This window comes from Accipiter gentilis, chromosome 12 (genome assembly GCF_929443795.1).
Source record: "Accipiter gentilis chromosome 12, bAccGen1.1, whole genome shotgun sequence".
Lineage (NCBI taxonomy): Eukaryota > Metazoa > Chordata > Aves > Accipitriformes > Accipitridae > Astur > Astur gentilis.
In genome coordinates, this window is record NC_064891.1 from 3596089 (window position 1) to 3617724 (window position 21636).

The window sequence follows — 21636 nt, forward strand, 5'->3', positions numbered from 1 at the left end:
ATATCTCAGCCTGCTGCTTTGTCACCCCACTGGGGGGGTGGGCCTGAGCCCCAGGGGCTTTGGGCTGTGCTCCCCAGTGCTCACTGAGGAGGAGCCGTGCCAGGGCAGGGGTATTGCCTGCGTACTCGCACGTGGGTGGCTGCCCCCGAGCCCCAGCGGTGCTTCAGGGCTGCCCTCCATGGGCTGCCATCCACATGCCTCCGGGCTGGGCCTTGGGCTCTGCTGCTGAGGGCTGTGGGTCCCACATTGGGCCTTGACCCAGCGAGTGTGGCCCTGGCGCGGCCCACGTGCTATGCACCACTTTTGGGGTACCCCAGAACTCCCTGTGTGCCTTTACATAGACCCGAGCAGCCCCTGTATGTATTTTGGTGGGTGAATTCAGGCCTTGTCTGAGCTTTGCTTGTGCCCCAGGGGCCTCTGTGTGTCTCTAGGAGCACCCTGGGGTGGTCCTGCCCCTTTCCTGGTGGCCCAGGGTTCTCCAAGTGCCTTCTGGTGCAACCCAGCCACCTTCCCGTGCCTTTTGGCACACCCTGGCACAAATACATACAGTATTCTAACAAAAGTTTAATTGGAAGAAGTTGTCAATAAAATATTTTGCATGATCGTATTTCCATTTGTTGTAAAAACGTTGTACCTGTCTGTTTTGCCTGAGTTTTATTGTGAAGAACTTGAAGAGTTCTGAGCCAAGGACGAGGTAGAGCATAAAAGCAGGCAGCTAGAGTCTTGACATGAGAAAAGCCATGTCCTGCCCCATTGCTCTAAGACAGAGACAAAGCTAAGAGAGAAATTGAGACCTGACCATGGGAATCGGAGAAAATGCATTTAATATTGTAGCAGGGCGAAGAATCATGTGTTTTGTGTTTATGGTGTGTATGTAACAAAGGGAAAGTAATTCGTGATGATCAGGGCTGCTGTTAGTTGACTTCCCTGGAGCTACAACTATTTTTCAGCTAGCCATCTCTTCTAAAATAATTTGTGATTGGATCAAAAGAACAGACTTGAAGAAAATGCATTATAATATTTTACAGAACAGCCTTTGGCCCACAGCCAAAAAATGTGGTAACCCTGGACGTAATTATTAGAGCAGTAATGAGCTTAAGAGGTGACACAGAGTGCAATCTCTGCCCTGCTTGACAGGAATTTAGGACTAAAGCAGAGGTGTTATTTTTATTCATGATGTTATAGGACAAGTAATACAGCAATAGTGTAATTTTCAGCATGTGATGGAAGTTAAAGGACTACATCCACTTTCCAGCTAGGTTGACGGCAGAACGAGAGAGACGAAGATAAGATGCAAGTTTTTGAAAGGTCATGTATCAAAAATTTAAATTTCATAGGTGTAAAACAACTACAAAGGTTTTGTTTTTTTTTTTAAATTGATTTGATAATTGGGCATTGACTAAGAAGCAACATAGACAAAGGCTCTGAAAGAATGTCTGAAGGGACACTTTTGGAATCCCTCAGGGACTGTGGTCTGCACAGAAGATATTGTATGGAATGGCAAAAGTCAGTGAGGGGAAGAAACAGGAAATTTAGTGATACTCCACTGACTTGAGGTACTTGGTGAATGGAGATAGGAAGATAAAGACCAATAGGTGTGCTAACCAAGAGACATCTCCTGTATTTTGTTAAACCTTTTGGTTGACCACAGAAGACCTAAGAAGTCCTAATTTGAATTATAAGGGATGAGAAGAGAACTTAATGTAACATGAAAGAAGAGGTTGTGGCTAACTAAAAAAAGTTACAAAATACCCGTATTATCTCTTAAGTCAAGACAGAGGAAAAGGAAGACTGATTTCTACTGAAATCCATGAGCTGTCTATGTCATGTGTAATTCTTGTTTGTAAGACTAACTTAGAACCACAATAGACAACTTCAAAGCATGACAAAATAACTGTAGTTGCTATACCATTATTTTAATTTCATCTTGCACCTTCATTTGTTAAGTTCCGATGTCTGATTTGTATTTCAGTTGTAAACTCATTGAAGTATAGACCACATTTTCTTAAATGTAGGTGTATCATGTACCACAGGGTGCCTGAGACAGGACCTGCAGGCACTCATCTAATCCAAATAATAATTAGCGTCTGAAATAATAAGCTCAATTTTATTTATTTATTTAATACTAGATACTTTTGTCACCAATTGAAGAAGAAAAACTATCTTGAAGCTTCTTTTAACAGCATTTTTCTTTTTAAGAAGACTTAATTTCCATTCAGTATTTTCCTTTGCTAGGTCACACTTTCTGGTCCTTGTCAGATGCTGGAGGATTATAACCTCGTTTTTTACTCATCTCCTGCACATGAAATGTATGAGATTTGCCTTTGTAACATATGCTTTTGACAGAAGAAAATGAGTGAGATTTGCTGTTGCCATCCTATGTCATCACTGAGCAGAAAGGCATTGAATGTAATACTCTGTGAAATTATCTCATGAAGTATATGCCGCTTTTTGCCACAGCCTATGTTAGCAGTAGTCAGATATAGTAGATTTTTAAAAGCGCTCATTGTCCCTCTGCACAGAATTGTGATTTTTCAAAAGATCTCGGTAAGAGTGACTAGTTAAGACTGCTGTGCATCAGATACTTTTGCATATCTCATCCAAGCTGGCAGATGGCATAGTGCTGTCACTAGTTCAATTTCATGGTAACACTTTAAGTTCTAGAAATTTCATACAAAATACATCCTGCTCCGCTTAAGCGGGGAGGTTCGTTTGCTTGCTCTGAAGCTGGCAGTTTGCTGTCTGGCAACAGAGCTCTCCTTCATTACTTCCAAACATTTCCCCTCTGTGGACTGTAACTCCTCTCTATGTCATTTTGTTAGGATTGTTTTTACAGTGTGCAGAGAGAGTCTGCAGACAGGATACTTGCTTATATGTGTGATTTCAAGTGCAAAGCAACTGCTTATTGTCGAACACGTGCAGTTGACAGTTAGGACTAATGAGAGCTATGAGGCTAAGTATTAATATACTCACCATCCTGGTGAGACTTCTAGACAGTGTGTGCTTGCTCCTGATTCATGCTATCCGTATCTTGGTTATGCCATCTATGCATATCCTCACAAGAATAACAAGTAGATGTACTACACTAGGATTCAAAAGGTTGCTTTTCAAGATTTCAAAATAAGGTTGCTTTATCTGAATACCATTGTTGGAATTCATCTGACATTATTCTGGTCTCTTTTTCTGAAGAAGAATAATCAAAGAACACATTCCATTTCTGGAAAATAAATTCATGAAAATACAAGGAGAGCTGCAAATATGCAAAGAGATTCAGTGTTGAGCAAGTATGCTTATTTCGGGTATGAATGAGAATTCACAGAAGCTGGTAAGAACAGTAGTTGAAGTGTCCCTGTTCTGGCTTTTAACTTACTAGTTTGTGCCAGTTTGAAAACTTCATTATGTAACAAACAAAAAGACAAGGAGTACATGAAAATTAGAATATATGGAGATCGGTAGATGTTTTTGTATTCAGATGTAAATGTGCTGTGTTTTGGGAATACATTCACATGTTGTGCTGTGGTGTAGGAGGGCTTGGTTCAGCAGCCGTGTTAAGCAGTCGTTCTAAACAGAAGATATTTTCCTTCCTAGTGTGCAGAGTCTGAATCATGTTGCTTGCTTATTTTCATTTTTATATTGCTTGTTAAGGGACTTTTCCAGAGCTACATGTCTCAAAATCAGTTTTGGGGCACCTTTTGTGTGTCATCTGGGATTAAATTTGACACTAGCATACAGGGTCTCTTGTTTTGGAATTATTCTATCAGGCTTTGTGCAGCTGACAGGTTTTAGATGCCTTTCCACACTTCTTTGCAGCTCTGGGATTTGGGCAGACTCACAGAATGGTTTGGGTTGGAAGGGACCTTTAAAGATCGTCTAGTTCAACCCTCCTGCCATGGGCAGGGACATCTTTCAGTAGACCAGGTTCCTCAAAGCACCATCCAGCCTGGCCTGGAACATTTCCAGGGAGGGGGCATCCACAGCCTCTCTGGGCAACCTCTTCCAGTGCCTCAGCATCCTTACAGTTAAGAACTTCTTCCTTACATGTAACCTAAATCTACCCTCTTTCAGTTTAAAGCCATTACCACTTGTCCTATCACTACATGACCTGGTGAAAAGTCTCTCTCTCTTAATTATAAGCCCCCTTTAAGTATTGAAAGGATGCAATAAGGTCTGCCTGGAGCCTTCTCTTCTCCAGGCTAAACAATCCCAACTCTCTCAGCCTTTCCTCACAGGAGAGGTGTTCCAGCCTGCTGATCATTTTTGTGGCCCTCTTCTGTCCAATCCACCAATATCCCCAAGTCCTTCTCCACAGGGCTGCCCTTAATCCATTCATCCCCTGTCCAATATTGGTATTGGGATAGCCAGTATTGATATTGGGGATTGGCCTGACCCAGGTCCAGGACCTTGTACTTGGCCTTGTTGAATTTCATGAAGTTTGCATGGGTCCACTCCTCAAGCCTGTCAAGGTCCCTCTGAATGCCATCCTGTCCATCTAGCATATCAACTGCACCACTCTGCTTGGTGTCATCTGCAAACTTACTGAGAGTGCACTTAATCCCACTGTCTATGTCATTGATGAAGACATTAAATAGCATTGGGCCCAGTATGGACCCTTGAGGGACATGACTCATTACTGGTATCCACTTAGACATTGAGCTATTGACTGTAATGAATCAGTTGTTGGCTTTGCTTTCAGGTGTAACAAAGCTTTCTGGCTAATGTTTTCCTCTTTGAAGCAGATATATCTAAGCAGGATAAGCTAAAATTATTGAATATGTAAAAGCAAGCCCTTATAACGTGAAGGACCAGTCTTTGCATATTAGGAAAAATTTCTTTACTGAGAGGGTTGTCAGGCAGTGGAATAGGCTGCCCAGGGAAGTGGTTGAGTCACCATCTCTGGAGGTTTTCAAAAAGCACGTAGACAAGGCACTCCGGAATATGGTTTAGTGGGCATTGTTGATGGTTGGGCTCGATGATCTTGAAGGTCTTTTCCAACCTAAATGATTCTATGATTCTATGATTCTTTATAATACAAGCTGCAATAGGAATCATATTTATTGCTGGGAGTGTGCGTTTTGTTACCTGATCACTTGAGGGCCATGGAGAAAAAATGGGTCTTTTGCAGCAGCTGAGAGACTGTACGTTTGTATTCACAACATGCTTTCTGATGTTTTTAGGCCACTTTGAAAGTATGGAAGCACTATTGCTATATCATGTAGAGCTTGGGTGTGATGGAATAAGTCATGAATAGACACTATCATGAGCTAAAACTTAAATCTCTCCAAAGCTTTTAGCTGTGGGCTTGTAGTTACTCAGTTGTGAGTGCTTACATAGTAAATGAGATCATACAGCTGAATTTTCTGAATTTGCACTCCTGTTTACTAATATCTTCCTCTACACAAACTTTCGTCAGACTCACAAGTGCTACTAAAGTAGCCAAAATATGCTTGTGTAAAATGAACAGTGTGCAAAACTAGTTATGTCACTTAGAACAGAATAACTAAATACGCAAAACCGCTGATCTCTATAGAGTCAGAGGTCAGTGATATATAAATGTTGGTATCTCATAAGTATATATGCAGAAATGGAGTCATATGAGCTTCCGAATCCATTTTTTTATCCTAGAATTATTAACCTTTAAATAATAAGTGCGCAAACTGCTTGCTTATTAGAAGTGATTGGGGGAATTGGGAAATACCGAGGCTTGTTTTTTTGACACTTCCTTTATGCATTCAAAACTGCATATAAAAAAAATAATCAGGGAAGCATGGAGATCTGCTGTATTTAGTTTTCTTTTAGTCAGAGTTTTGTGTTCACACAGAAGTGTGTGAAATCTACTTTTATGTCTCTGATTTTTGGAACTGAGAACCATATGGTATCTTGGTTTTGCGTTTCTTAGATCTTAATTATGCCTGCATAGCAATTAGGCTTGTGCATAAATTTAAGAAAATAATTTATTCATTTGTTCTTACTGTATAAAATATAGTGAGAATTCATTTCAGCTTTTACCATAACCCTAAAAAGCATTCAGAGTAGAGCAACTTCATTTACAGTTATTATGTAGTTAATTTTACCATTTAAATTTTGTTTTACTGTTCTGTCTTTTATTGTGAAATGGCAAGACACAGGATGTCTAAATCATCCAGTGAAGGGGGACTAAATTATATCCCTGTGCGCTGATACACCGAAGCACTCGGCATTGTGCTTATGTGCCATTGAAGTCAACGGGACCACTCATGTTTTGAAAGTTAAGTATGTGCTTTTAAGTGTTTTACTGAATAGGGATGAGATTATTCTCATTCTTAAAGTCAAGCATGTCCTTAAGTGCTTGGCAGAATTGAATTAGTTAGCATCTATGAGTTAGAACAGGAAAAAAAGAGCCTTGTAGCATGCTTGTTCAGAAGGTCCTTGTAAGTTCCAGTTGAGTTTGACCGACTGAGATAATATCATTAAGCAATAAGTGTCAGTAAACTCTTCTGTGTGATATCTTTCAATGGAATTAAAAAACCAAAAACCATTCAGAATGATTTGAGGACTTTTCCTCATTTGGACGTGATTTTATCACCAAAATTCTCTTTTTTTCCATCTTTGTCTCTTCTATTAACTTTTTTTTATTTTGCATTTTCCAGTTGCTTTTTCTTTAACTGTCTGTTCTAGACATTTATCTTCTCTAGGTTGAGAGGAGAGTTGAATTTCTTCCCTTGAGTTTCTGAGCAGTTCTGTGTTTCAGCAGGCATCTCTCCTGCTAGGGTGCTGCCTTACCTATTCTCTATACTCCTCTGCCTTGAGATAGGTCTCCAAACTGCCAACTCTGAATTGACATGAGAGATTATTTCTGTTATCATTTCTCTGTTGCTGTTGGCATCCTTGCTCACCAATTTTCTCTCTTTTTATTTGCTGAACTTTTTTGTATGTGGAAAATTGTTTATATGTTAACCCCCGCCCCCAAATGTGGGCTACAGATCTGTCTTTCTTAAGTGTGAGGGAACATGTTGTAAAGAAATAGCAATTTGTCTTCCTGCGAAACTTATAGGCGTGGTTTAGTTATCTCTGCTTTCTGTCTTCCCAAGCAGGAGGCAGAGTACAGATGGATTGTACCCTGCTAAGAATATTTTGATTGGACTTCTAGGACTGACTTAAAACACTAACGTCTATAAAAATGCCTTCACAAGTGTCTCTGATCTTTCAGAAAATCAGACTAGCTTTGAGGGTTACATCTGATGATAAGGGAGAGCAAATGATACCAGCTTGGACATAATGATAGAGTCTGATTAAAGACCCTTGAAAGCTGAATCATTGTTTTGGTTAACAATGACAAAGCACACCAGAGACATCCAGGAAGTTACAGTAAAAGCATTATCTAAGAAGATTAACTGTCACCTGCTCTGATTAGTTTTGGGGATGATTGTTAGAAGCTGTTTGTTGAAAATGGTGGTGGTGGAGGGAGGTTCAAGTAACAGGTAGTTGCCACAGTTGTGAGAGGCAATATGGTAAGGCAATAAACTTTAGAACAAAAGGCAGTTGTAAAATATTATTAATTGAATATCTCAACTGAAAGAACTGTTTTCACCCATTTTGGGCCTATGTGTACACTTTCTTGTTTCTCAAGCAAGCTGAATGAAACAAACTTAATCATCTGTTCATACCAACCACTACACTGCTTTCCTTTTCTGGAAACTCTCTCCCCTAATATAATCAGTATTTCTCCTTGCCTGTTTTTCTTCCCAAAGGGTTGCTTTTCACTGCTCTCTGTCTCCTTCACCTTTACTTGCTACAACATCTTTTCTATTAATGGGGGTGGCTGGGAGAAGTATTTTTCTGGGGATCAGATTTAGTATTTGATTCCCAAATAGCACCGACCTGAGCGTGAAACCTGATTTTGACAGTAACTGTGGACAGGTGGCTTATTTTTCTCCTCACACAGTGCTGACTATTAAATTGTCTTGAGTTCGTAAGGTGTTCTGTTGATGTGAATAGTTTTAGCAAAGATTTGTGTGAAAAAGTTGTAGAAAATTAATTTGACAAATTTTGCTTACTTTTTAATTAATAAAAGTATCCATTCTGGTTTCCACTGTGATAGAGTTAACTTTCTTTCTAGTAGCTGGCATAGTGCTATGTTTTGGGTTCACTATGAGAAGAATGTTGATAACACACTGATGTTTTCAGTTGTTGCTAAGTGGTGTTTAGACTAAGTCAAGGATTTTGCAGCTTCTTATGCCCAGCCAGCAAGAAGGCTGGAGGGGCACAGGACATAGCCAGGGCAGCTGACCCAAACTGGCCAAAGGGGTATTCCATACCATGTGATGTCATGTCCAGTATATGAACTATATATATATATATGGGGGGAGTTGGCCAGCAGCGGGGGAAGGGGTGTATGCTTGGGAATTAACTGGTTGTCGGTTGGTGGGTGGTGAGCAATTGCATTGTGCATCACTTGTTTTGTATATTCCAATCCTTTTATTATTATTGTCATTTAATTATTGTTATTATTAGTTTCTTCCTTTCTGTTCTACTAAACTGTTCTTATCTCAACCCACATGTTTCCCCCTCCCCGCCCCCGATTCTCTCCCCCATCCCACTGGGTAGGGGGGCAAAGTGAGTGAGCGGCTGTGTGGTGCTTAGTTACTGTCTGGGCTTAAACCATGACATTCTCCTAAATAATGTTAGGTATCATCCAAAGGTCTTTATTTGGCTGTTTCTAAAATATGATTTCTAAACATGAAGTTAAAATATCTATTTGGTTAAAATATTCCTGGTATAATACATCATAATTCTCTGATAATGCAGCAATACTTTTCGGCAGCCTTCTATCTAGTTGTCTCAAGCTGCTTTTACAGGGAAAAACTACAATGCCTGAGTATGATCCATATGTTAGATGAGAGGGATAGGTTCTCATGGGTCCCTTGGTCACAGAGCAGATCATTGCTAAGTAGGGGAAACACAGCTGATGGCTTCCAAGAGGCTTGCTCTTCCACTTAATATCTGGCTATTTATTTAGCATTTGGGGTAAATGGAAACTGTGATATACCATCTTCTTGTAAACTTTTCTGTGTTGAACTTTGTTTTGAATCCTAACATTAACGGAGAGTGTGTTGTTTTGTGACTACAAGCTGTGAATTTCCAGGGAGTTGGGTTCCTAAGTGCAGAGGAAAGAAAATTAAATTAGGTGTTTTTTTTTCTAGGACTCCTATGAACTTCCATGCTGGTTTTTTTCTGGTTCGGCAGCTCTGAGTTTGCAAGCTGTTTTCTTTTTCCCCTTCCTGTGCTTGCTTTTTGGGCTTCAGATTTATGCTGAGACCTTCTTAACCTTCAGTTTTCAAACCAAAATGCAGGTCTTTACTATGTGTGTAAAATAGGTGTATGTGGTTCTGGGCATTACTTCTGTGGCACTTGATTTTGCTAAAGTGTGCTATACTCATTGCTGCAGACATGTGAGCCACTGTGTTTTAATGTTTGATTAACAACTTGCAATCAGATTTTGAGTGTATGAATATGTTCAGTTGTCTTGAGTTTTCTTCTCTTGCATTGTTTTTATTAGTAAGGAGATGGATTGAAATGAGTCTGATAAATCTAATCTAGCAACAATTATATTTTCAATATAGCAAAAGGGGAATTGCCTGAGTCTTTGCTAAGATTCACCGAAGTCTTAAGTGGAACGTGATAGAGTATTATCATTTATTTCTAAGTGTAGTATGATTGATTCCTAAAAATGTGTTGTTCTTCTAAGTGGTGTCCAGTGGAGTACGTTAACATAAAGAAACTAAAGCCTTTAGTTTGCAATTAAAATAATAAAATTGCACAATATTTGGGATGGTAATTATGTATGTATTTAATATTCAGCCCCATGAGGCATACGTCTTAATGTGTGGTAAAACCTGCAGGGAAGAGGAATCATGTGGTTCCCTTTCATAAGAGTTTAGTAAGCTGTGAGTACCTTGCCTAGAACAGGCAGTCTGAGGATTTTCAGTTCGTTTTGCACAACCAGAATTCTTTCAAGGCATGAGCTCGAAATTGTTGGGTTTTTTTCTGTTGAGCTTAGGGGAATTTGGAAAAGAGCATTCTTGCTCCTGTTGCTGTTAATGATATATTATTTCATGGTAACATAGTCAACAGCTGCTACAGTCATGTACTACAATTACCTTATTATTAATCAAAGACCAATCTGTAAATTAGTCTGCCTAATGTTAGGCAAAGCTTTCATGGTTTGCTTTCATGAGTACTATTAGCCATGTTGATTTAATTTATTATTATTTTTTAAATCCTTTCATTTCTCTGGATCACTTGGAAGAGTTCTTACTGCCCATTCCTTTTCACTGTGAGGATATAAGGTGGACCATGGGTCCCTCTGTCTCAGTACTCTATTTTCAACAGTGGCTCTCAACAGACAGTTAGGGAGAAGTAGGAATAGAGTACAGGTGTATGGATCTTCAGAACTGCATGATTAATTTGTTAGGATTTTATCAGTTTCCATTATAATCCATTAAGGGATTCTGTACTTGGCCAGCTTAAAAAAAAAAAGATGCAAACAAAATCCTGCTTCCATCCACTTAAATTGGGAGTCTGTATACTAGGAGTGTCTACATCATACATGTCCATGTGTTGCTTTTGCAAGAGTTAAAGAAGAATTACAGATGGGGTGACTGAGGCTTATAGGGATGAAAGGCCAAATGGTTTAAATCAGCATGATTCACTTCAGTGGAGCCCCATGAATTTACAACAGATGAGGCTTTGGTCCGTTTTAATGCAGTTAAGGTCACACGTTCAGCCGGTGACAGAGGTGATAAATGACCCCAGCCCTTGTTGTCACTGTGGTTGCCATATACACAGCAGAAGCAGGCAGCACTTGAGACTGAAAAGCAGTCAGACTGGAAAACGTGCAGGAAGCTTTAGCATAAAAAATAAATTGCTGATGACACTGCAGTTATGGTTCAGGAAGATAAGAGGAATAGACACGGGAGAGCACAGAACAAAGACTTGCAGTTCTGCTGGGACCGCATAGTGCCGAGATAGTTATGAGGTGGTCGCTTGAAGTCGGCAAGACGTACACGATTGTAACACATCGAAAAACAGATTTTAGAAGGAGCATGTTAAGGCAGAACTTGAATTCACTACTGACTGTGCAAATCAGGCAGATCACGCTTTAGAGACACTTAGGACGTCCTGTGAGCCAGCAGAATATTTTAAGAAAGTTGTTGGGGTCTTTTTGTGGGCGAGCTGATAGAGATGCTTAGAATGCCTGTGGGAGTTGTAGCCAATATTGGTGCTTTCCTTCATGCAGCTGACAAATTTCATGCAATGAACAGTGCGCCATGGGTACAGAGCTAGGGCAGTGTTATTCCTGATATTTTTCTCCTGAGAATACCAGCTGGCTTGTGCAGTGGTGATCTGTTCTACTCAGATTCCAGAGCAAATGGCTGGAAAGGAGTCTCTCCCTCTCTTATGTCCCGGGCTGAGGCAAATGCTAGATCTGCTGTTTTCCAGTGCGCAAATGAGTCAGTGCTCCAATGAGCACGTCACACCTGTTTTTCCCGCATGAAGGAAGCAAAGAAGAGCCTTGATTCTTTCTAGGTTGCTTTTCCTTTTTGGTTAAAATAAAATACAGGTGAAAGTCAAATTGCTGTCTATAAATGAACACATCCCATATTTATGACTAAATCCTAGTATTTAGTGTGAAGTCCAAACATAATTATTTTCCTTAAAGCCTTAATTGAACAAGATTTTCTGCTATCTCTAAGCATCATAAAAACACTACCATGTGCATCATGAGTAGGGGTGAGAGGAGAGAAAGACGTGAGGGAAGAAGGATGCCATTTGATCCTATTGAATCCTGCCCAGTCACGAGACTGCCATTTCTATGTCCACCAAAGACGTCTCAACATTAGTCGATGTCTTTTTGTCCTTTTATGGTATAACTTCCACATACACTCAGGGACCTGTGTAAGTCCACTTGTTAAAAGCGAATAATTAATTGCTTACAAACACATTTGGGAAAGGTAATCAGGGGAGTTGGTGCCATGATATTTGAGTCACAAAGCGAGCATATGCTCTTTGATACTTCTATTTCCACATTATTGTTTATACTTGTAACTGTTTTATAGTTAAACTATAAGTATTGCAAATACCAGATGTTGTAAGAAATGCATTGTACACTTCTCCAGAATCCAGGTAAGTGATAGAGGTGAGAGATACCTCTGTTAAGAAACCAACACAACACACCAAAACCCAGTCACATGAATGTGACTGCTGCTTCACAGTGGTATGGTCCTTGCTCTGTTTCTGACCTGTTTGTTTCTGATTGTTGAATAGGTGAAAGTTAGTTGTTTATCTTCTTCACACGGTCAGCTTTTTTCTAGTAGATTATCCCAGCTCTGACTGAAGAGTAACTGGCTGTTGGGTGTATGTAAATACTACCAGTAAGATTGGTTCACTTCTGTCCCGATGTTTTGTAAATTATACTGAAGTGCTTTGAGATAACCTTTGGTGTGATACAGAAGCATTTGAAGTAGGGGATGATTTAAATAAACGTAGGTAGGAGGGAACTGTGGCCTCTACATTTCTAGAGATCAGTTTCCCTGGTTCTCTTTCAGTAAACCCGCAGTTCACCTGGTACAAGCAGGATGGATTTACATACCCAGTGATAACGAATGAAAGAATGAGTTGCATGTGACATGTCTCATGCTAGTGTTTGCCTTCTGGCTAATTTAAGGTCAAAAGACGATATATAGATAACTTATCTCCAGTTTTCTTTGAATGTTTGTTACACTTCTAACTTCATTCCAGTGCTAGGAATAGCAGTTACAAACTTAAGAAATAGCTGTCTTCAAGTGGTACCAGTTTTGACTGAGACCAGTCAAAATGGGAGAAGGGGTTTTGATGTGTGTGTGTGCCTTCAAATTTATTTATTGCAAATTTATTTGCGTGCTTCCTCTCTTACTTCCTGATAGCACAGGAGCATTTGAAAATAAAGATAGGCCTGGGCTGCAGGACACAGGAAACTGAAAGAAATTGCATGTCTTGCCTTATGATACCTCAGTGCTTGGATTCTGTATTCTTTTTTTCCAGATATCTAAAAGCTATTTCCAGATGTGTAAAAGCTATTTCACCCAATCAGTTTTTAGCACAGAGGGAAAAAGTGCGTGGAGTTGTACATGTGTGCATGTGTAGACACACATAATGTTTTAAAATTCTAACTCCCTATGTTGGGTATTCTTTCGTTTATAAACACTGTTGAGAAAAATCAAACTCCAAGCAAGTGCGGACATGGTAGTAGCTTATAAAATTTCACACGAAGATTATGGCTGTGGCCACTGTTCCACAAAATACGTTCTTGAGCTTTGTACCACGCTGCAAGGGTTACACGCACAAGGAAAGAAAAGGGAAAAGTGTTATTCACAGAAGCAAATGGAGCTGTTATGTATTAGAAGGAATTTCACTCATTTCATTTGCAAAAACAAATTGCTTCAGTATCAACGATCCCATCTTTGTTAGCTAGTGCCTTCTATTGTACAGGCATTAGGCTCTGATAGTATTTTCAGTAAGGCCCTATTAATCCAGTTACATTATCCTTGATAACAGCTAAAGCCCTAATTATTTCTATGCAGGTGTTTCTTTGTTTGCTTTTGTTTTAAATGTAAAGCAGTATTTTAATGACTTTTTAGGCTCTTACATTCTCCCTGTGTACAGGATTGCTCACACGTAGTGACCTTTGGGAGCTATGCAGATAAAAACAAGTCACAAACGTACTAGAGAGTCAAATAATATTGCAGTAAAACTGGAACAATATTGAAGGTGGTAATGCTTAAATGCTGAGGACAATATAGTGCTGGAGTCCGGAGTGATGGAAGTTTAATGATTCAGGTGGGATCCCCAGGCTATTAAGTTACCTGTTGGGCTAAAGGACTGTTCTTTACAAGTGCACCAGCTGCATTAGGACTTCTGTTGACTCACCAACAATTAAAAATATTTATTTTCATGTGTTTTTGTAGGTATTTGTAGTATCCTGGGGTAAATTTAGTTTCTGTGTAAGTCTGGAGCCAGCTGGTCTATACAGACTGTGTCTATCATGTGGTTGTTGCTTCCTGCCATATGGTAGTGCTCATGTGAGGGCTGGAGTAGGTTTGCAGTTTGATTCATGTGTTAGTCCTCTGTGTTTTGCTTTATTATATGGTTCCTGATTCAAAGCATTAAAGAAAATGTATCATCTTCCTTAAACTTTGAGTGTAGCCTAAAAATCATACTGCTGTGGAGGAGAGAGGTAGGGAGCAGATGGGTATTGATGTTCTGCTCTGATTTGAAGCTGGGGCCTTTCACCTGTGTCATGTCATCTCCCAGTTTAAATTTAGATAGCTAATTCAGATTTGTTCCTTGCATGGAAGACATTGTTTGATATTTCTAGGAGGTGCATCTTTAAGGAGAACATCTTTAGGAAAGCTTTGTTTAAAACATGTTGAGAGGTAGTAGCAGGTTGGTTATTTATACAGGGAGTGTTTGTACCGGCCTATGCGTTACAGTTCTCTGTTGAAAAAACATATATTAGCTTTTGGTATGTACATGTAATTATGATAATGGTAAAATTCACAAATAATTTCAAGTCCTAAATTTTGCCTCAACGGCAACGAGAAATGTAAAAGGCACTGACTTGCTTTTTCATACTTACAGTCAATGAAAATGAAGATCCACGGCTCCATCTACTGGAGTTCAAAACCACCAGTGAGATTTGCTCTTTATTGAGTGCACTGCACTCCGGCACACTTCTGTGAGTAACTGCTTGGCAGAAGCTGAAATAAAAAATACTGGGTTTTATTTTTCAGCTGTTGGACTGGTGGAGTAGATTTCTCTGGAGACATTCGTGTAATGTTTTGACAATTTTGTCTGTTTTAACACTTGTGGTTTTTTCTGCCATTATACTCACTGTCTGAAAGTTGAACAATTTGTTTCTTCTGAGAAGATACAGTAATATATAAAATTCAGAGCTTGTTGTATAATTCTTAGCCTGTACATTTACATATTTTATACTCATACAACTGCTGTAGGCAAGATAAAGGCCTAATATTGTATGGTTGGATGGTTCCTCCAATGATCTCCTGTGTGGAAAGCATAAGCCAGCCCCAAGTATAAAAAACTTGGCCTCTTCTTTTTCTCTGGCAATTAAATACACAACTTTAAGATAGTTTTGAGATTAATTTGCATTTTGCAACATCTTGGTGCAGACCAGTGTGATTGACTTCTTAAATTGCTAATAAGAGGGAAAACGTTTTGTTCACACTGCCTGTTTCTCATTTGCATTGGTTTCAGCACAGGAGCTCAGAAACTGTGAGCTGTAGCCAAGCTCTTGAGGAAGAGCAGATCCTGAAATAATCCACCATTACTCTGGCTGCAGTTAAATATTTTCAAACATTTATTAGGTCTTAGATTGACTGTGTAGGATCAGAATTGTTGTCCAGTTTAAATTTGAGAGTTGTCTGGAATGGCATAATACCATTGCAAAGGTGTCTTTGCTGTTTTTTTCCCTCTGCTGCAGCTGTTAAGAATGATGCCAATAGGGATAAGGATGCTAGATACAGAAAATTAGTACTTTCGTAGAGAATATATAGCTGGAGTGAATTTCACTCTGTAAGGGTTACTGTTATAAAATGGTAAGCATAAGTGATTATGTTAAATGTGAAGACTGAAAGGAAACACTTATTTTGCTCATAATAGGACATGTATGATAGTTTATAAGTCCTCTGCAATAAGCAAAAAAATTAATGAAAGATTTTATTTCTTCAATTTCTGAGGGTATTAATATCTTGAAATACATATTATTTTTTCCTGTGTTGCAGGTAGAATTGTCACTTTAACTCAGTGCTAAACTTACACACATTTTGCAGAGTAAAAGTGCTTGTGTATATATCTATAGAATAAACGGTATATTCAAATAATATTCAAAATTTAATAAAATATTCAAAATATTCAAACTGTATATGCACATAAGCATTCATATATGCATATATACATGGATGTGTGTGTTTTAAGAAATGTCTTCTGATAGCTATTGTAGACCCAGAAAGAACAGTATATTGTAATTAGTTTGTATTTTATGGGTGAGGATTTCTGCTGTTTAGACAAGAAATGTTCACAGTTTTTGTGCTCTTCCTTCAAGAGGCAAGGAAGGAAAAATGACTGAATAAATGCCATTTTGTTATCTGCAGTTAGAGGCAATGTATTCTATTAAAAACTGTTACCACCTGGAAAGCTAAGGCTGTGTATGTTCATGGGTCAGTTATTAGGAATAATCTCTATTCTTATTTAGATACAGCCTTTGTATTTCCAGCAAAAGTTACAATACCTGCTTTTTGCTCAGTTTTTTGCTTCCTTCTGCTCTCAACTCGGAGAATTTCGTAATTATAAACCAGGATAGTTTGTTCTCCAGTGAACTGACAGCTAAGGTGTGGGCAAGGGAGAGAATGATGGGAGCAAACATATTGTCTGAGCATAAGATGCCTATAGCAATTTAACATATTTTAAAAATATTTTCCTCCTCTACTGCAGTTGTAAAATTGCATTCTAAAGTCTTTTTTCAGCAGTTATGATGTCTCCTTAAAATACAAGGAAGAACCGTCACAATTGCTAAATAATCTTGTGTTTATGTGTGTGTGTGCATATCCATACATAGCAGCATGCCTGCAAGTACATGTTCACAAAAACAAAAAAAACCCAACACAATAGGGCTGGAAATGGTTAAAGAACCAAGAGAGGTTTGTATGGGGAGGGTGGAGATGGTTGCATGTGGCTTTCCAAAGTCCATTCTCAGTAGGCTGAATTGTGGACAGACAAACAAGCTGGTATAACGTAAGCCCCTATGTGAGTTTGCAGGGCCTCAGCTTCTCTGTGCTGTCGCCTCTGCTTTTGCTCTTACAGTGGTGTGAATGCAAACTACCTTACATGTCAATGAAATGGAACAACTGGCTGTGCATCAGTTCATTTGGTAGTTGCAAAGTTATTCTGACAACCTACGTGTGTGCCTGTAGTATCAGTTCTGTCCCAATCAGCCTGTATTCAAATTTGGGTTTCAATCATAGGACCTGGGTATTGTCTAGGTCTAGTTTCAGCTTGTCATCAGAGATCACTGATGACTTCTAGGAATTCGTGATCATTCCCAAGCTGTTTCTCTCATGTTAAACTACAAAATTGCTTATTGATTCCTAGTGCTTGTGAATATTGTGGCTACTTGGCAGTGCATGTTCAGACTGGAGCTGTACTAGCTTTTTAAAAAAAAAAAAAAAGCTAAGAATGCAGAAAGTACAGTCCAATGTCCAGTCAGAAATAGTCTCTGAACTTACTCATTACCCTTTCTTTCACAGTAATATAACATATATGTAGTTTCAGTACTCCTTAAATATTCTGCTCCTATTTTTATTTTTATATATGTGTATACATATACTGTATAAATAGATATATTGTTCTTAGATAGTCATATCTAATGCATAATGCATATTAAATTGCTCCTTAGATCAATGAATTTGTTTTTGCACTTGACATATAAACATTGCTTAGATAAATGACCTGATTTTTACTCCTGTGTGCTGAACACTTGCAGCTCATGAAGTTGCACTTGGGCATTATACCTACAGCCTTTCTTGTTCTTGTGATTATATGTCACATGGTTTTATTGCTCCCTCTGTGGTCCTGCCTCTCACAACGGTAGTTTATTATAACGTGAACAAAAAGGAGATAGAACTCGTGTATATTTCATAAAGATTAATTTTCTTCCAGTACATCTTCTGTGCTGATCAAAATAAGTTTTTATTGCTTAAATACTTATAAAAAATGCCAAGTGTCTGTATGAAACACTTTTCACTAATTTAAAAAAAAAACGCAAAAATAGCTAATTATAAGCAAGTAGGCTACAAGAGGATTTCAGAGAAGTGTTCAAAGGAAACATTAAAGTTCAAATCTAGAAATGTGATCCCATATTTTGACAGTAAATTCCTAGAACTTATAGCTCCTTGGGAAGAATTTTTGGTGGTGCATATTTTAGCTTCACTGCAATGCCAACATTTTCTCTGCTGTAATGTGATACATACAGCCTTTAGCAGGAGCACATAAAGGAATTAAAAATCCAACTGAAAGTTCAGTGAAGATTAGAAAATGTAAATCCTCTTCTTTCTTGCAAAAATCTGAGTATTGAGGAACATGAAAAATCAAGTCTTTTTTAAGAGAGCTCACAGTTTATAAGACTTGTCCCAAGAACTTACAAAAACAAGATTGTTGTATTTTTATATCTTTTGGCATGTCGATTTTATAGTTACCCAGTGTGATCTGCATTGTATAATATATTGTATATAGTACTGTATCTCGTCTACAGAATGTTTTGAGCCACATTTTGCTCAGCTGCTGGGTTTTCATTGCTGCCTATTGAAATCACTCTGAAATTCTAAAAATCTTCAGTAATGCACGTGCAAAAACTTGCAGCTGTACATAGAATTCATGTTGGCATCGCATGTATGTAGGCTGACTTAAAGCCTGTTCAAGTGGACTTTGAGGCTGAATCATTTATGGTTTTGGTGTTTTTTTTTGTCTCTTTCTCATCCCAGATTAGTATATTGGTTGCAAAGAGCCACGGACACTTTGTGCCCTGATGGGGGACTCAGGATCCAGACGATCGACTCTAGTATCTCGGTTGCCAATATTCAGGAGAAGTATTAGCCGGAGACACGACTCCCTTCCTTCCTCACCTTCTTCTGCTAATGCCATTGGTATCCATACCTCCTCCCCATCCAGCACTAACTCCAGCTCAGGGAGCACAGGCAAGCGCCGGAGTATTTTCCGCACTCCTTCCATTAGCTTCCATAACAAGAAAGGGAGTGAGCAGAAGCCTGACTCATCTAGTCAAAATGTTAACATCTCAAATGGTGCCCAGTCATGTCTCAGCACTTTTCAAAAACTGAGCTTAGAGGAACACATTAAAAGCAGAGGAAGGCATTCAGTTGGCTTTGGCAGCTCGCGTAGCAAGAAGATAACAAGGTCTTTGACAGACGATTTTGAAAAAGGAAAGGAGCCCTCAGCTAATAAGAATGTCTTTATAAATTGCATAAGCTCTGGGAAGAATGAGGGTGATGATTCAGGCTTTGCAGAGGAGCAGAGCCGATACTCTGTCAAACAGTCCACGCGAAAACTTCTCCCTAAATCTTTTTCATCGCACTACAAATTTTCCAAACCAGTTCTGGAGAGTCAGTCAGTTTCCTCTGCGCAGCAGTCCAGGTGCTTGCTGGAGGTTAAATCGTATGTGGAAAGCGAACCTGTGATCGCCAAGTCCTCTCCTCCATGTTCAGCCGAGACGACAGAGTGCATGGGAAGCTCCTTGCAGTCCCCGCCGCTCTCAGCTGACCTCACGGCTGCCCAGACCCCCTCTGACTTTGTCGCCCTGACGGAGGATTCTGTTTCGGAGGTTGATGCTCTGCCCAGCAGTGGGACTGGGGTGGTGCTTGCAGAGGATTTTGGCCACAATGTCTCTACCTCTCAGATCTTCTTTAATCCTGCTGCTGCTCCTGCAGGGGGAACGTATATTGTGGAAAGTAATGGCCATTCTGCTGGTGTATCTCCTGTGAGTCATGCAAGCTCGTGTAGTGTTGAATCTAATACCTTATTCAAAACCGCAGCTGCTAATCAAACAAAAGTATTGTTGCAAGCCAATGAACTACATGTTAACGATGCCAGGCACATAGGAGAAATTAACTCGGCAAAGGCACATTTAGAAACCTTTGCGTTACAGCACAGAGAAGAACCAGTGGTACTCTCTCCAAAGGCACAGGGATTGAGTGGGGACAGAGATGGAAGCACGCCGTCCAAGCACACAAGAGAGACAATTCCTCTAATGGAGTCTAAGATTGTTCCATGTTCTGAACCTCAGTCCTTTAAAACACAACAGGGTTATGAAACAAACCATTCTAAAGGTATGTCTCGTTGTCTTTTCATTGTTGGGTTTGGTCGGGTTTTATTGGGCTCAGTTGGTCTGTAAGAATTGTTTGGTCATAAAGTGTTTTTGTAGAGTTGCAAATGCTAGCTAGGAAGTTGTGAAATGTGTCCTCCTTCCAAAATTGTAGAAATTAAAAAGTCTATGATTTTTTGAGTTTGCATTTAACAGTTTGCTAATGCCCATCAGTGGTGTTCACAGCTGTGCTTTCCTGTGGTAGAAAATGAATTAACAGAGTATTGATTCTCGTCTCTTGTTGAAGGCTGAAGCTGGGATTTTTGAGGCATGCCTATTTTGGACTTGAGCCAGAGAGTTGCATTGTTTGAGATAGAAACATTGCCAGAGAAACAAACCTTCTTTTAGTCTGGTTATGAAAAATAACACAGTTTATCTTATATTGATCTGGGTTTTGCAATTTCCTGACTCTTGCTTGCTCTATTCAACTTACGTTCTAGAGAAGCTTGGAGTGGCTGTCTCTGTGGCAGAGTATGAGAGATCCTGTTTCTGCTTCCATCTGAAATAATATTGTGCAAGTTCTTATTATGTAATCTATGAAACAGAGTTAATTACCATCTAAATTTCACACTGGATCTTTAGCTTATGAAAAGGAATTTGGAAATATTAACAAGATTAAGTGGAAAGGCTGTGCCTAGAAATCCCAGTCTATAGAGATGCAGATGAATAAAGGCACCAGGCCCTTGAGTGAAGGACACCTGTCAGAAGACATTTATCTCTGACAGTTTATTTTCTCAAACCAACCTAAAGACTGGTGCTTTCTTGCATAATCCTGAGGCTGTATCTTGTGGCCCAAAATTTCTGAGAGTTAACAAGACTGCATTTATAGTGTTTGTATTAGAAAATGAATGAGTATAAACGCATAGGAATTCATACCCATCTTTTTGCTTGGACATTTATCTAGGCATGTAGATTATAAGCAATCAAAAGCAATCTTGCTTTTTTAATTATTTCTCACTGCAAGGCTTGGTTGGATATCTTGTACATAAATGGCAATATAAAGTCAAATTAATCCACTAAATTGGCTTTCACCAGAATGGACCTCTTTCCCTCTGGACCTTAGTCAATTGGGAGAAAAAATATTTCCATTTTGGTCCTGAGCACTGGGTTGTTTTTCCTTGCAACATTGGCTCATCTGTGAAAGAGCTCGTCCTTTTGAATCTGACTTAGTAGAGTGTATTGCAGAACAGCAAGCAAGCAGCTTGGAGTGATGTTTAGAAATACACAGTGCATTTGAAACTCATGCATTGGCAGTTGTATATTTAATCTGTAATTCTGGAAGGCAGCTTAAGTGGAGTTGAAACTGTGATGGGGGATTTTTGTAAATGGGATTCATGTTCACAGAAACACTAAAGCTAATACTGCACTATTTAAAAGTCGATGATTAATTGTTAGGGTTTTATAGTGCTGCTCAAAATGCAGGTTTTTTTTTTTACTTGTGTGGTGAAGAATGTATTTAAAATTAGAAACTGGCCAAGCCTACAAAGGGGCCATTGAAAAAACATATAAAAATCCTGCCATATGAAATGAAACAAGTATAGAAAAAGCTTACGTGGCATTCAGTAAGATATGGTTATTAGTAGTTATATCTGTTACAGACTGACTGGTTTGAACATTTGGTTTTGCTAAAACAGTATTTAAAACCAGATGCAAATGCAAAATATTTCAGT

At 39.1% G+C, this 21636-nt stretch overlaps 1 protein-coding gene across 4 annotated transcripts in view; it reads left to right on the forward strand.

Annotated features, from left to right (window-relative positions):
* CCSER1 (coiled-coil serine rich protein 1) overlaps nucleotides 1–21636 on the forward strand; it is a 715692-nt gene that overhangs the window by 56800 nt on the left and 637256 nt on the right. For all 4 annotated transcript variants that reach the window (XM_049815128.1, XM_049815129.1, XM_049815131.1 and 1 more), the window contains exon 2: nucleotides 18573–19931. In XM_049815128.1, the coding sequence (XP_049671085.1) occupies nucleotides 18617–19931 (1315 nt within the window). In that variant the 5' untranslated portion in view covers nucleotides 18573–18616. The remainder of the gene's footprint in view (nucleotides 1–18572; nucleotides 19932–21636) is intronic.